The sequence below is a fragment of the Sylvia atricapilla genome, chromosome 2 (assembly GCF_009819655.1).
Source record: "Sylvia atricapilla isolate bSylAtr1 chromosome 2, bSylAtr1.pri, whole genome shotgun sequence".
In the NCBI taxonomy this organism is placed as follows: domain Eukaryota; kingdom Metazoa; phylum Chordata; class Aves; order Passeriformes; family Sylviidae; genus Sylvia; species Sylvia atricapilla.
The window spans coordinates 83,932,579-83,948,426 of record NC_089141.1 but is presented as its reverse complement, the minus strand read 5'-3'; the positions used below and the strand labels follow the sequence as shown (position 1 = coordinate 83,948,426).

Here is a 15,848-nt window from a genome sequence, read left to right as displayed (position 1 = left end):
TACAACAGCTACAGACTTAGAAAATGAAAATACTTAAAAATACCTGAAAAACAGACTGGTTTGAACTTGTGAGGAAGAAAGAAAAAAAATCTTTATGCAGAACTACTACCCTGTTAATATAGTCATTGAGTTACTTGTTTCATGATAAATTTCAGGGGATGTTTGAAGTGTAACATCCAAGCTCATGGTAGGTCCACATGTTCTTTCACTGGAGTCCTGGTTCTCTCCTGGCATCTTTCCATTTCATCAACCTGGTGTTCATCGAGGTGTTAAATCTGCAGTTGTTGAGAGCTTCACCTTCCAGCCCACTGAAGTCTCCATGATGCTTGCACAGTCCAGCTGTAGGAAATTCTCCAGAGCCTGGTAAAAGCAGCATCCCCAGGGTTCTTGGGGCCAGCATGGAGCAGCAAGGATTGGCAAGACAGCCTTGGCAAAGGAAGCCACAGGAAGGGTGCAGGATGAAAGAGCGTGGAGGAATGGATGAAGCTGCAGATAAGAAAGATTTTAACACCTGTAGAGGTGAAATTTTAGTTCTTGAATAAAAAATAAACTTCTGAATGAATATTAAATTATTCATGAGTTTGCTGACTTACTTCACAGGTATGAAAGAGAAACAGTATCAGAGGGTCAGCTGTGCTGTTGAAGAGTATCAATATCAGAAGAGAAGGAAGTGGACATTAAAAAAATTCTCAAGCTTGACTCTGCAATTTCCAGGTAGATGTGTGTATTTATCTTTACATCTGAAGTAAAGTGGTATTGAAAAGATAGATTTAACCAAATAGAAATAGGCGGAAAATTAAAGTATACACATGTCTACATTTGTAGTGAAAACCCTCCTCCCTCCAGGGTAAACTGGACCACATGATGCTGTCCAACAAGTTCTATATCTAGTACACAAGAATTTAGGTCACCCAAGAACTGGTATTCCTTTTTCTCTCAATGCCCTCAGGTCCCACACTGGGTGCCAAAATCTGTCTTGGTATGGGAAGACAGGTATCTGCCAGGGGAAGCTCCCTTTCCCTTGCAATGGAGAATGTAAACCCCCTCGCTTCAAATTAATGTAATTTTGCAACTAAAGGCTTTCAGGCAAAGATTTGGGCATAAGAATAACCGTTCTTTACTAGGAATATGAAAAATACAAAAGTAGTAGTACAAAAAACCAAGCAAGCAAACAAGCAAAAATCCTAGAAACCTTGACAGAGTCAGAAATACAGTCTGATACCCTGTTGGTCAGGGTGTTGGAAGCAGTCCAAAGCCCTCCTGGAGTGGCAGATTAGCTCTGCTGGAGTAGAGATGATCCTGTAAAAAGAGTCCAGTTATGGTGAGATAGGACACGTCTTCCTCTGGGAACCCAGTGGAAAACTGGATTCTGGATGTTCCAGCGTCTCAGTTTTTATCCAGGTAGGAATGGTTGGCTTTCCACACTGGGTGGAGCATCTCACAATGGGATGATGTAATGTGTCATGTCATTGGTGAGCTTTAACGGCCCATTACCAGAATATACCCCCTGGAGGGAGGATGGGTTGTGGAAGAGATAAGGAACGTTGCCCCACCTGCTTTTAACAGCTGGCTCATTACCAGAAGGCACCCTCCCGCTTCCCTCTGGAGTTATGAGGAATGGGGTATACAAGAGATAAAACGCCTCCCCAACAGGTTTCAACAGATGGAAAAGAATAAACATTTTTGGTTACATATTGCAACCTAAGACAACATTGTAACCTAGTGGTACATATATACTGGGGGAATTGAGCTTTTGTGGTAGCCCATTTGATCACAGACCTTTTTTTGTGTTCCAGATGCATGACACATTCATAACTGGGTCTGCTACTAGGATATTGCTCTGCTTTGATGCAGCAATAGTATCTCAGGCCTTGTCTTTTCCTTTATTACTTCCTCTACACTTTGATTCTTCTATTTTAAATGCTTTTATCAGACAAAGAATATTCTTCGATTAATATTACATACATATTACATTACATTACATTATGTTCTGAGAGCATTAACAAATATTAAATATTGCTGCATGAGTAAACAAAAAGTAATAGAGACAAAAAAGAGAATAGCCTTGTGCCATCATTTAAGAGGCAGTATATTAAAAAAACATTTCTGTAGTCAATGGAGGCAAGAGTCTTTGAGGATATATTTACATATCTCTTGAGTGCTTCCTTTTGTCATCTTTCAACTGCCTGCTCAAGGTAGCTAGTTCCGGTGTACATTGGCCAGGAAAGTCCTACACAGTGGCTGTTATCCTAGGATAACACTGGTTTTCCCTGGTTTTGGGAAAATCTTGAGGGTTTGATGCCTGTTTTTCTCTCAGTGTGGGGGGAAAAAAAAAAAGGGACATTTTTATTTAGTAAAGGAGAAATACAGAGGTTTTGCAGCAAAAATGACCATGAAGCCAGAATAGTTCAGTGGGGATGTGAGAGAGCGTGGAATTTTTTGCTTGGCCTGATTTAGGGAACACTCAAACCCAGGAGAAACTGAAATGGTCTGTCCTGGAAGATACTCTGAAATGGTCTATAGCTTGTATTACTTTCTGTTCTTCCCTTCATCATGTCCCAAAGTTTTCTCTTGGAGAGTGGAGCTGGCACACACATGGAGTCCCTGGTTACAGGCAGCCACCGAGGTCTTTTCTAAACAGTGAACAGATCACTACACCACAGCATTCATGAAATTTTAGGACAGGGTATTTGGAAAGAAATACTTTACTGTGGATATGAACATTTCATTTTCCAAAGGAAATGGCACTGCCAATGAAAGGAAAAGCCCCATACCTGATGGTAGAGAAGTTATCAAATGAAAAGTTCAGATATCTGTTTCATCCCCAAGAATGGCTTTCAGTCACACAGACTTTGGAATCTACCTGCTCACATTTTTGAGGAAGATGTATCTCAATCAAATTAATCTAGCATTGGCATAATCATCTCACCTAAGTCTCCTGTGATTACTGTGTGCTTGAGGCTGAGCAGGTGCAATTCCAATGACATGAAGAAAATGGAGTGTGGGTCAATTTTGTAGGTATATACCGTTAAGTATGTGCAGATAGATTATATGCCATCCCACAGTGACAGACTCAGATTCTGTTTCAAAAAATGGCTGAAGAAACTTACCGTAGTATTACACTGGGTGCAATACAAACTTCTGGGAAGTACAAACAGGAATGTTAACCAAGGACAGGATCAAAACTGTCAGCACAGGTGGTCTGAATGGCTAATTCTTCTGCCATCAGAGGGTGGCCATCAACCTCAGTTGGTTACTTAAACAAGTTATGTTTAAAAACTGATGTATTATAGAAATATGGGTGGTGAGAGATGAGTTTACCTTTTAGTTGTTATTAAGGATCCATTGCACTGTTCCATTCTGGATGTGGAGTCTGACCTCAAGAAGCAGCTGTCATGGGATTTCATTTATTAATTTTCCCTGCTGTGGCCAAAAGACTTTTCCTGCCTGAGTTTGGTTAAATGTTTTGTTGCATTGCTTTGTAGTAAGCTTCAGAATTGTTAGGATGTTAGGATTTATTCTTTTCATTCAAACCTTCTTGTTGGTCCATTTGCAGAAAGTGAGCTCGGTCCTGCATTCCACACCCCGGTGCAGATGTATGGGACATTATGTTTTCATACACTTGTGTCTGTCCTCCATCTCTTTTAAAAAGACAAGTAGTATATTGATGGTCTGCCAACAAGATAAATTTTCCATTTGGATTTACTAGATAGCTGAGCCTGACCAGGAAGGCCTAAATTCAGATTCTCTTGAGGGAGTATAACCAGACCATCCAAAATCCAGGTTGCTGCTTCATCACATGGCCTCATATAAAACTGGCAGAGGTGGATTTTGAGCTGCCAAGATTATGCTCAGACTACTTCTTTCTGATTCTTTTCCAGCTACTAAGATGGCACTTTTCCTACTTGCTAAAGAAACACAGCTTACACAGCAAAAACAACTAAACAAAAGCCCCCCAAATCAACACATAGAAAAGAATATTCACCTGCATATGTACTCATCATTCTGGATCAAGCCTTGGGCCCAGGGGTTTGAACTCAGCCCCTGGCATTCAGCTCTGCATGAAAGGCATAGGGAGAGAACACCTGTTAGCTGTCCTGTTGGTACCAGCTGTCAGAACAGCAGGAAGTGGAAAATGTTTGAGCCTGAATTCCTCTAGAAAGTCTTCAGTAACCTCCTAGTCTATTGTGAAAATGGGAAATGAGATCAGTGTCCTATCTTCTGAGAAAAAGGGAAGCTTCATGAAAGTTTGTATAACAAACTTTGACTCAATCTGCACAGGTATGCAATGGACCATTTCTTCCAGGGCTGTTTCCTTGCTTGCCTAGGGCTTGGTTGCTGCAGAAATACAGCCACACTGTGAGAGAGCACATAGCTCCTCTTACTCAGACATCCCCACAGCTCTGAGTGCTCCAGGGCCAACTGTAATCCTCTCCTGCTGATAAAATGAGAGCATTGGCATCAAAGCTGAGGTTTTCCTCCAGCTGGGAGGTGCTTCTACTGGGAGGGGGAGTGCTCAGCATAAAAGGATGCAGGTTTATGCTGAGTGCCCTTGAAAACCGAGCAGTCAGTGATCCCAATCCTCCCCACAGTGGCTCTGGAGCCAGGCCAACAGCATTAAGAAAGTGCTGTCCCTGCCCAAGCTACGAGACAAGGTTTGCTGATGCAGCCTTGCTGCTTCTCCTCAGACACACCTCAATCCAGCTCAGTGGTATCCAGGTTCCAATTTAGCAGCAAACACGCTGAGGGGAAAACTATGTGAGGGATGACTTCAACACATTGTAAGCTCAGTCTTCTAATTACAGGGCTGTAAGAAAAGGTCAGAAGCAAACAAATACACAAACATCTGTGGCCTAAACTGAACATCAGCTCTTTTTGCCCAGTTCTTCCACTCCAAAAGCTATTGAGGTTGGGGTCTCAGCACTGGCAGTGTCATCCCTTCCTGTTAAAGTTGCCCCATGTCTCAGTCCTTAGAGGGTTTAGAAGAGGTAGTTGTCCATCTCCAGTGGCATTCCCTCCTCCAGTTTCCCTCTCAAGCAACTCAGAGCTGAGCATTACAGCATCCAAGCAGCTGCCTCTTTTCCACATGATCTTTAGTTGCTTGAGGGTTTTGAGGAGAGGATGTTGGAAATCTGCGGCACAGGCTTTGACATGTAGTGACAGCTACCTGCATGCACTGATCTCGAGCTCGGATTTATGACTGTAAGCTGAGTTCTTGCTACATCAGACAGTGATGAGGAGAATGGAGATCCCTGCACCACTCACCTTTGTTTTATGTTGTATTTATGTAGATTTTTATTTTGCAAACACCTCTGTCAGTCCCCTGAGTCAACCAGAAGCCACCTGACAGTGGCTACTGCAGCACTGATGCTGCATTGATCAGCCCAGACAAGAAGCAGCTTGCACTGCTTAAAGATCCACTCTGCGATACTGGTGCTACCCAGCTGCTCGTAAGCTCAGAGTTAATGTAGAGCTTGGGTTGCTTGAAAACAGAATTCGGGACAGCAGTAAGTAATAAATATTTGGGGGTGATGACTTTTCAAGCCCAACATTCTCCTGAGACAGATCACTGACATGACAGTTCCTTGGAGTGGCTGCAGGCACGGCGGGTGCAGTGCGCGGGGCAGCAGTGCCGCCGCCTCTCCTGCGCTCCGGGCGCTGCTGCAGCTGCTGCAGGCTCTGCCTCTCCAGGCCTTGGAGCTCTCCCTGCTGGCTGGGATGTGTGGGACTGTGCTGGGAACATGACAGGGAGGCCCGGGAGGAGGTGATGTCCTTACAGGCCAGAAATTGATAGAATCACCATCTCCCCATGCTCTTTCTAGTACAACATGCTGCGAGTCTATTCACTTTTCACAGATGAAATGGAAACCGAAATCTTTAACCGAGAATGTGTGAGGGGAGTAAATTCAGGCATTGCAGTGAACATAGGTGGCAAATCTAGCAGAATGATTTTTTTTTCTTTCTACTGAACTTCACGTTTTCAACCTTCTCTGCCTGTCTGCAGAGCCTAGTTTTGTTCTGAAAGTCTTTTCAGGTATGCTGCATTGGTTTACCACCCACAGTTTATTCTCTTCTGTTGTTTTCATTGATCTAAGATGAAAGTCACCTTGAACTCAAAGAGCTTTGCCCTTGCTAGGTGTGCAAATTATTAAAAATATAAATACAAACATACAAAATACAAGGACTAAGCAAGTTTTTGTAGCGATTACTGTTACAGGAAGTAATGGGTACTGAATTGGAATTGTCCATAAAAATGCAAGATGCTCTGGGTTTAATAGATAGCTCATGGAATGGTGGTGGACTAGACACCAAGCCAGTATGTGCTATATGTTCATTATTTATCTTGGTCCTTTTCTTCCTGAACAGAAGCATATTTTGGTGTTTAGTGACCATTTTTTGAACTTACATCTTAATGGGTAACATGGAGTAATTTGCCTGTGGATAATTTATAAGAGGTATAGCATCAGAGAAAAATTTTTCCACAAAAAAATTCATGCCAGGATTTACCATCAATCTTTATTTTATGCAGCTGTTTTACAGATGAAGGAAATTCAGACCCTTCCTCGACAAACTTCAGCCTAACAGCTTTGTATTGAGTGCTTAAGTATCTTTTGCACATGAATTTAAAAATATGTTTCCAGACAATTACATTGTGAGTATGCCTGCAGGGCTGGCAGCTGAGTGTTGGCCTATTTGTTCCCTTAATTAAATATATGGCTAAATGCATTCAGCCACAGCTCTGGCTGGGATGAGCAATGCTGTGCTTGCTGATCTCTTCAGTTCTGCCAGCCCTTGTGGTCAGAGAGCAGCTACTTTCTGTCACTCTGTATTCTCAGCCCAAGCACAAAAGCTACACAGACTTCCTTTGTGTGCTAAAAGAAAAAAAAAAATTCTTTGCCTCTTCTTTCTCATTTTCTTACCATGGAATCTTTAGCTTAATTCTGTCTATAAGAGCAGCAGGAGACATCAGGTTTAAAATGCACAGAGAAATGGGTTACGCTGGAAAACTTCAGTGGATGTGCTTTTTAATTGGAGCAAAACAGCAAAGCCCAATATTTTCCATGGTTGGTGGGAATTTTGGGAATCCTTTCTCTCCTAAATGTGTGACATTTTGTGCAGAGTGTCTGTTCCACCAAGAGGAACTCTCTTAGTGACAAACTGGCAGGTGACTAATAGCTTGTGGTCCTTATTTCTCCTTTACCCAGCCTACTCACTTTGTGTTGCTTTAAGAGATCAATACAAACAAATGGCCAGTCTGAGCAGTCTCGACCATTACCTGTACAAATGGGCTGCAAAAGCCTGGAAGTTCTCAGCATGCCAAAGCACTGAATACAAAATTCCTCTCCCCCCACCAGCGACTAAAACTTTTGTTCCTGTATAAATGTGACCTCGTGTGTATGTGGTTTGCAGGTGTTTTGCAGTGGCAAACAGTTTTTAACTTCATAGAAGTCAGGGAGAAGCTGAGAGGACAAGGCCAGTCCTGCACAGAAACCAGCACAGACAGATCTCAGAATATTTATGCAGTGGCTCTGGCAATGTAGGTAATAACAAAGAAAGTTTTATTATACATTGTATCTATGTGCACATCTATTGCTGTTTGGTGATTTTTTTCTCTTGAATTAAACTACAAACATTTCTACAAGGGCTTTGGACTTCTTACAAGATGTGTAATGCTGAGCTCATTGGCACTGCCCTTTTGATCTTCCCAGCAGCGGCCCCAGATAAGTGTGAGGGCTTGTTGTTACAGGAACTCTGGACACAAATGTACATTACATTGTTTGTGATGTTCATGGGGTTTTATGAACTAAAATGTACATTGAAATGTACAAAAATAAAGGTAGCCAAGTTTGTGGTAAGACCCATGCTTGACAATTCATCTGAGAGTTGAAATTTAAATGCGAGAACTTGGTGTGTGTCCAGGACACAGATTTAGCATCTAAGTGAATGGAAAGGGAGCAAAGTCCCATGATTCAGGATTTTAGATGTGATGCTCATGAATCCTGTACCACAAATATGTTCCCTGAGGAACTCTAAATAAATTAAGGAATTTTAGAAATCTGTCTATATATTCTTTCTCTTCAGACCCACAGAACTGAAACAAACAGGATGAAGTCCAGCTGCCTAAACATCAGTCCAGAGCGATCTGAGATGTCTAAGGGTGTCCAAGACATCTGATTCAGGCTGGCATACATGACATAAGACTTATTAAAGACTAATTTTGTCTGTCTGCTAGATGCTGGGGGAAATAATCCATAGCACCTAAAATAGCACTGAGCCCTGTCAGTAAAGTCATTCCCTCTGGTGGGTATTGCAGGAGAGGCTTAGGTTTGTCCATTTATATCCATTACCATTTATATCTGGCTACTTATGTGAAGAGTGGAAGAAATTGTTTTGACATTAGGAAACTGCAGAAAACAAAGGCAAATCTAGTGATACTGAGGCTTGCTATTAAAAAAAAAATCAAACTGAAAACATTTTCCGAGCTGCCATCCAGAAAGTCATCAAAAGATTAATTATCCAATCTGCAAGATACATTGAAAAACCATTCAAAAATCGTGAATGACATAAAAACAGAGGAGCCAGGTAATAAATGACAGAATGAGAGGAAATGGCCTCAAACTATGCCAGGAGAGGTTCAGATGAGATATCAGGAAAAAATCTTCACTGAAAGGATTGTCCAGCACTGAAACAGGCTGCCCAGGTAGTGGTGAAGTTGCTGTCGTGGGGGTATCTAAAAGATGTGTAGGATGGGACCCCTGGGGACATGGTTTAGTGGTGCCAGGTTAATAGCTGGACTCAATGATCTTAGAGATCTTTCCCAACCTAAATAATTCTAAAATTCTATGATTTTCAGAGGGGTTTGTTTGCAATTCTCTCTCTCTTTTTTTTTTTTTTTCCCTTTTCTTTCCTCTTGAGGTGACATCATGGATGTCATGGACTTGGTTCCCTAGTGCCATTTACACCAAGACAAAAGGTACTTCACAGCACCTGATTTTTTTGTTGTGAATTGTATTAACAGGACATATTCCACAGAGTTAACTCAGGTTTTCCTTTAAGCTAACACCCTCTACTGTTCACTCCTGCATATTATCCATAAAGAAAACATAGCCACGATTAAAGTGACTACTGACTTTGATGTGGTACAGCAATTTCTAGATTATTGTCCTAATTTTAGTTTTGTTATTCTTTGAAATGAGTGCAACATTGACTTAGTCACCCAACCTCCCTACGTCTTTCAGAAAGAGAAACACACTGCAATGTCCCTTTCCAATAGTTTTGATGTAGCATACATCTTTATGATTTATTTCTGAAAATAACTGTGATATCTTCAGTGACATGAACAGCCTGATCACAATTTGATATTGTTGAATGCTAGGGCTTTACTTTAGCAACCAGAAGTTTCTGAAATTTACTGCTCTCATTTTTTATGCTGTATTTTTGACATAGTTATGAAAGTTGAAGGGAGTTTCCTTGTGAATAATGATTGCTCACATTTCAAGGTTTTGATTTTGGAGAAGATGGTCCTCTTCTGTATTTAGAGTCCATAAGAATGAGTTATCTGACTCAAAATTGCCATGCAAACCAGATATCTGGCTTGCCTACCTCTGAATTACACCCACATGACATCCACCAGTTGTTTCTATACTGATCAGTCCACGCTTTGAGGATAAGAACAATGTAATGAAATAGCTCTAGAATTAAATATTATTTGTCCCTCAAAAAAGGGGTGCTAATGCCAAAAGGACTCTTAGCTCTTTTCTAGAAAAGACAGCTGCATGGCAATGGAAGGGGCAGAAGAAACTGCAGAGCTCTCCTTCTCAGTCTCTCAGAAGCATGACACAGGTGTCTGAAGCTCAGTTTTAATCTCCTTATTTCTGTATAAAACACCTAACACATCATGCTTTCTAACAATCCCTACCTCCCTTGGCAAGAAAAGGGTTTAAGGATAAACTTTAGAAATGCTGCTTGCTAAGCTCATCAAACTCTTCCTTCAGGGCTATTCTTCATATGTAAGGCAATAAAAAGGAAGCTAATCTTAATGAATATATTCTGTGAAATCATTCCTTCCCCTCTAACCATTGCCAGCATCAAATCAGCCACTATTTGTTATTCTGTGCATGGGAAGATGCAAGCATTGTTAAGTCTTATTAGCCACTCAGGATTTTAGCAGTGTAAATCTCATAAATTCTTCTGTCTTACTGCCAGCCTCCGAATCTTTTCCCAAAAACTCTCTGGGTCTGTGTCTAGCCCTCAGTAAAACCACTCAGAGTTTTCCCTGAGTTTCCTCTGTGCTGAAAAGAAGGCACCATTCTGGGAAATCCCTTTTCCCAGTGGCAGCTGTGTTGCCATTTCTCATTTGACTTTCAAGTGACATCAGAAGATTAGTTCCAATCTCTTTGCAGGCTGCTAATCCAGAGTGCTGCATTACAGTGCCTTGATGTCCCTCTGAATATGACATTAAGTTGACAAGAAACAGAATAGTGTTCATAGGTTCTACAGAGATATCTTCAAAGACATCTTGATAGCCCTGCCTTGAGCCCCATAAAAATAGCTGTAACACCCCCAGGGCAATTCCACAAGTCTACTTGGGGAAAGAGGCAGGACTTGAGGCGGTTGAGGCTGTTTTGTCTTGTCCTGTCACTGGTAGCCTGGGAGAAGAGGCCAACCCCCACCTGGCTGCACTCTCCTCTCAAGTACCTGTAGGCACCAAGAAGGTGCCCCCTGAGCCTCCTCTTCTCCAGGCTCCTTCTCAATCTCAGCTCCTTCAGCCCCTCCTCAAAAGTCCTCCTCATTCCTCATGCATTGGCAGCATCAACTTTGAAACTTAGGTTTTGCTGGTAGTTACTGCTATGGAAGGTCTTTGACTACTGTAATAGTACTTTCAAGTGTGTTAGTAGCTTGCTGAAATAAAACTCCTATGGAACTAGGACAAGTGGGCTTGAAACCAGGGTGATTTCAGTGTCTGGGGGAGTATCTGCGTTCTGGTCAGCTCTGATGGGCTATGCCAGGCCATGGTAAGTTATCATGCTGTAGCCACATGAGTGTGTAAGCCAAAAGGAGATAGGGCATAGACAGCCTGGCACTCACACTACAGAAGAAGGCATCTCCCCCAAAGAGAGACAAAAGAGTCATCCAGCAGGAGCCTGTCTCCCACTAAGATTACAGGGGGAGCCAGTAGCATGCTTGGTTCAGGTACATCAGCAAAGGAGCACATCAGTCACTGACCCCAGCTCTCAGACAGCTGGTTTGTTTAAGCAAAGCCTGTATACAGAATGTTCCCGTTGGCAAAGATTTCCTGAGTCTTTGCCTTTGTTGTCTGTGGTTGTATCAACTTCATAAGACAACAGTTCCCACCTGTCCCAGCCAGTGATATTTGTTCTTTAAAGTGTTTCTTATTTCAGTATTTTGCCTTATCTAACTCGGATGAGCTGGACTGCTCCTGCCCTGATTTAATCTCTGGTCCACAGAAAGCCCTAGAAAGACACTGAACAGTGCCAGATAAATGAAGATTCCACAGAACTCAGCACTCTACTGGAATATTGAACTTTCTGTCATATTTTCAAATGCTTGCTCTTTATGACTACTGTAACATGAGTATTAGTGAGACATACCTTGAGTGTTGTATGCAGCAGATGTAAAAAAAAGGGTGTTGCCTAAAAAACTCCAAGGCAAGTTATGGAACCATAGAATGGCTTGGGTTGAAAGGGATCCTACAGATCTTCTAGTTCCAACCCCTAAAATGAAGTGGATAGGATTTTTTCTTCTCTTTCCTCAGTTGTTGAGGTAAATCACTCGTATCTGCTAAGAGACAATTGACTACTCAAAGTGCTGTTGAAATGAAGGTCAGAACAATGAGGGTCAGAACAAGGACACTTGGAGCTGTTAGCTCCCGGTAGCCCTACTATACACTTTTTTTAGTTCTCTGATTGCTTTAGTTCTGCGTTTACAACTTGACACAGTGCTTACAGACAGCAGTCAGAGATCTAACACTCATGATTTGTCTCCTGTATCTCAGAACAGTCCATCACAGAGCCTGTGCAGGCTGTTAGGTCCAGGTAAAGACATTTCTGGGTTCATGAAAGTGACGTCTTTAATCCGTGATTACCAACATTTGGCCGCAGACTGTCAGCTGGGCTTCCTCAGATTCATTAGTGAGGCCCAGCACTGGCAGTGACTGCCATCATACAGCACAATGGGAAAGGCTTTTAAGCCCTAATTTATATTTCACATAGGTGTCTCTCAATCCTGTGCTTGCTGCTAATGGGCCGCCATTATGTGACTGGAAACGTCAATTCATTCTGTTTGGAGGAGCTGGGCTGTCTCCCTGTCAGTGCCTCAGGCCTGCCTAGCATTTTGCTGAAATTCCCCTAGAGACAGCAGGATAGTTTTATTTTCACTAAGAGATAGGACAGTCCTGAGAACCAGCATAGCAAAGGGGAACATTAACAAGCATTTGCGAACGTGTTGGTTTAAACAGAGGGGCATGAAAATTCGCAGCAGAATTCCACAACTCCCTGATCGCCTGTAGTGCTTCTGCACGGCTCACGGATGTCTTCAGGCAGTTTGATTCACACAAGATGCTAAGGGAACCCAGAGCTGGGCCTGCAGTCGGCAGGAATTTCCACACCTCTCCTGGGGCAGGAGGCAGTGTCCCTGCCGACCGTGTGCTCCCCACCCCTCGGGGCTCTCTTGTGACAGAGGAAGCGCCTGTGAAAGAAACGCTGTGCCCGAAGGGAGCGAGCGCTGGCGGCCACCACAGCGGGAAGGCGCCTCACCCGTCCGTGCCCGGCTCTGCTCTTGGCCAAATGTCTCCGGAACACCAGAGTTACAGGATTACCATTCTTTCTTTGGATAGGTTCAGCCTGTGATGGCTTGCACTGTGATTTTGCTTGGAAAAAGGACTGGCTTTAGATGGATGGTCCCACCCCTGTTACACCAAAACCTGTGGGAGGTTTTTCATTGATTTCAAAGGGACATAGCAGCTACTTTGCATTCAGCATTTATTTTTACTCAAGCCAGTTAAAAGCTCATTAATTTTGGTTAAAAAAAGAATACCAGACTCCCATCTTGCCCCTTTACTGTACCTCACCCCAGTGGTGCAGAGTAAGGCAAAACAAATAGAGCTTGGTCACTTATAATTAGGACAAGATGGAGATTACAGTGTAGAACACTAAACAGGTATGTGTGACCTTTTGCTTTTATTTATCTGGACATCCTTGGCTCTAGTGGGACTAGTTTATGAAAGCAGCTTGGCTATGTTCAGTTTTCTACAGTAGTCAGTTCCTCACAGGATCAGGCTGTTTAAAAACTGTGAAAATACCTGCGATGCGGATTTCACATGCCTCATTTGGATATTTCTATTCTTTGTTTCTATTTATTCTGTCTTTTGAATCTTTTTGTCTTGCATTTGCACGTTAACTTCACAGTTTTGTTCAGTGGAGCTCCAATTCTGCAGATCCTCTCCAAATCATAACTCACATTGTTCAAATGAGAATGGCTTTCTAAGGCAGATCTAATCAGCCTTTCTCTTGGGAACAAAACCAAATGAGCTTTTCTAAGGTTGGCAATTCAGTCCAATTATTTCACAGACCTTTTTTCATTTAATTCCTCTGAAGTGGAACAATCAGAAGAAACAGAGCAAAGCTACAATGCAAACAGGAAATTATGATTTCTCAATTTGAAGAAAATGAGATTTTATAACACATTCCTTTATTTATTTATTGAGCCTTATTCTTTTGTCAGGCATCTTGGCAGTGCTTTATTGCAGAGCACAGCAGTCTTGAGAGAACTATCGGAATAATGTCAGTGCTCCTCAAAATGGAGCTCTGTAGACAAAGGCACAGGTACTGTAAATAAGCTCAACTCCACTGATTACCTGGGACCTATATCTGTTCAGAGCAACTGAGAACATGCAGTTTACTGCAGTGAAAGGACACTTTTTTCACTCCTTGGATAACATCATTAGGTAGAATCATAAAATACCCTAGCTGGAAGGGACCCACAAGGACCACTGAAGTCCAACTGCGCTGGAACTCCAGATTTTCTTTTTCTTATTAATTATAACTTCCAGTCACAAACTATTATGGAGGCTTTGCTGAATTGCAGGCATTGTGGCACAAAATTAATCTTTAGTTTGCATATAAAACTGAAAAATACTTTGTTGAAATTAGACATGGTAATTCATGGTTGTGTTTTAAAGAGGTGTCTATCTAAGGCCACTGAAATAAATCATCAATAGTGCCTTGATGAACATAATAATTTTGATGGATGATGTCCTGCAGCTGTCAGCAGGTTGATGGTTCTCAGGGGACTGGCTTAATGATTGTTCAAATGAAGCAAGAACTAAACTTGGAAAGAAAATTTCATGGAAATTATGAAAATGTTAGAAAGAAGCAATATTTGCTCCCTGAATAAGTACGTTTTAATTTATACCTAACAATTCAGAAAATAGAAAAGGAAAACAGAATTTTTCCCCCTGTCATCTTAAATTCCGAGGCAACTGGTTTTGAGGTACTGTGAAGATGTATTACAACTTTAACACATACTTTTCTCCAGAATTTCTTGCAGCAGTACCACTGAATGCAATGACAGACTTTGGAAAGTGATGCCATTCTGGATGTGGCCATTAATTTTTGTTGATTCAGCCTGATCCCCTTACTGTCCAGATCTGGGACATTCTGGAAGTCTCCACAGCTTTTTTCCTGTGTTCCATTCACAAGCTTCCTTCTAGTAGCAACCAGAACATAAGGGCAAGGTGTACAACCAGACCTTGGCTAAGGAGGAAGCCAGGACCGGCAAGGGGCAGGTATCTACATGTAACACCTGGGAGGTGCAACCAGTGCTTGAGCCTTGGGAGGGACAACAGCAGCCTGGCACTTGGTGCACACCTGCTTGGTTAGCTGTGGTCCCAGTGCTTCCAAAATGCTGCCTGGAGCACTCCTGAGGGGTCACCCCAGAAGGAAAGGGCATGGAAAAGGATGCTCTTCAAATGCTTTCTCCCTTCTGCTTTTTTGCCTAGGGTTTCAATTCTGATCCTCAAAAACCCTGTTACTCTGAGGACTGGTGTGTCAGCTATAGGAGACAGACATCTCGAGTTTCTGATGGGGTTTTAAGTTTTAGCTATGGTCATTTCCTCTCCTCAGTCCTTTTTCTGCGATATGGTTAGTCTGATGTAAAATAACCCGAGCACTTAGAATGCATTTCTAATGTTCCGTTGTGTCTAATCTAGCTCAATTGACATGCAGCAAAGTGCAGCAGCCTTTCAGTTAGGAATGACATGGTTTCTGCTGACATTTCCCAGCTGAAGAATCATTTCATGAATCATACACACTCTTTGTTTACAGCTCTTCTGAACCCTGTGAAAAGCAGAATCAGAACTGAATAGGTGGAGTTCGGGGGAGCTTGAAAGCCTTGAGGGAGCTTCTGCACAGGAAAATGAGGGTCAGCACCCTCAAGGAGGTCAGGGAGCGAGGGCCAAGCGCTGAAGAAGAAACCTATTCATCGGCACCGCGAGGAGAAGCGCCTCTCACGATGAGAGGGTGTCGGGCCCAGCGCAGTGCTGGAGGCGGCTGTGGGGTACCATCTCCTCGGGCAGGACGCGCAGGGACGGCGGAGCCAGAGGCCCGGGAAATCCATTCCCCGACGGCTGCCGAGAGGGACGCGGTTCGAGCTGGCAGCGGCACGTCTCCTCCCGCCTTCCTGAGCGTCCCCGCCGCCTCCGGCCCCCCGGCCAGCGGCAGATGAAGGAGCCGCGGGCGGTGTGTGCGAGGGGAGGGCGGCGGGGAGGCGGCTCTCCCGGCCGGGAGCGCCGCGGGTCCTCCCCGCTCGCACGGGCTCTCCCGGCGGCT

The 15,848-nt window shown here is 43.0% G+C and overlaps 1 protein-coding gene across 1 annotated transcript in view; it reads left to right on the top strand.

Annotated features, from left to right (window-relative positions):
* VWA3B (von Willebrand factor A domain containing 3B) overlaps window positions 1-12,869 on the top strand; it is an 83,878-nt gene extending 71,009 nt beyond the window's left edge. Inside the window, 1 exon segment of the mRNA XM_066340509.1 lies at window positions 12,499-12,869. Within this exon segment, the coding sequence (XP_066196606.1) occupies window positions 12,499-12,869 (371 nt within the window).
* Window positions 12,870-15,848: the final 2,979 nt, after the last annotated feature.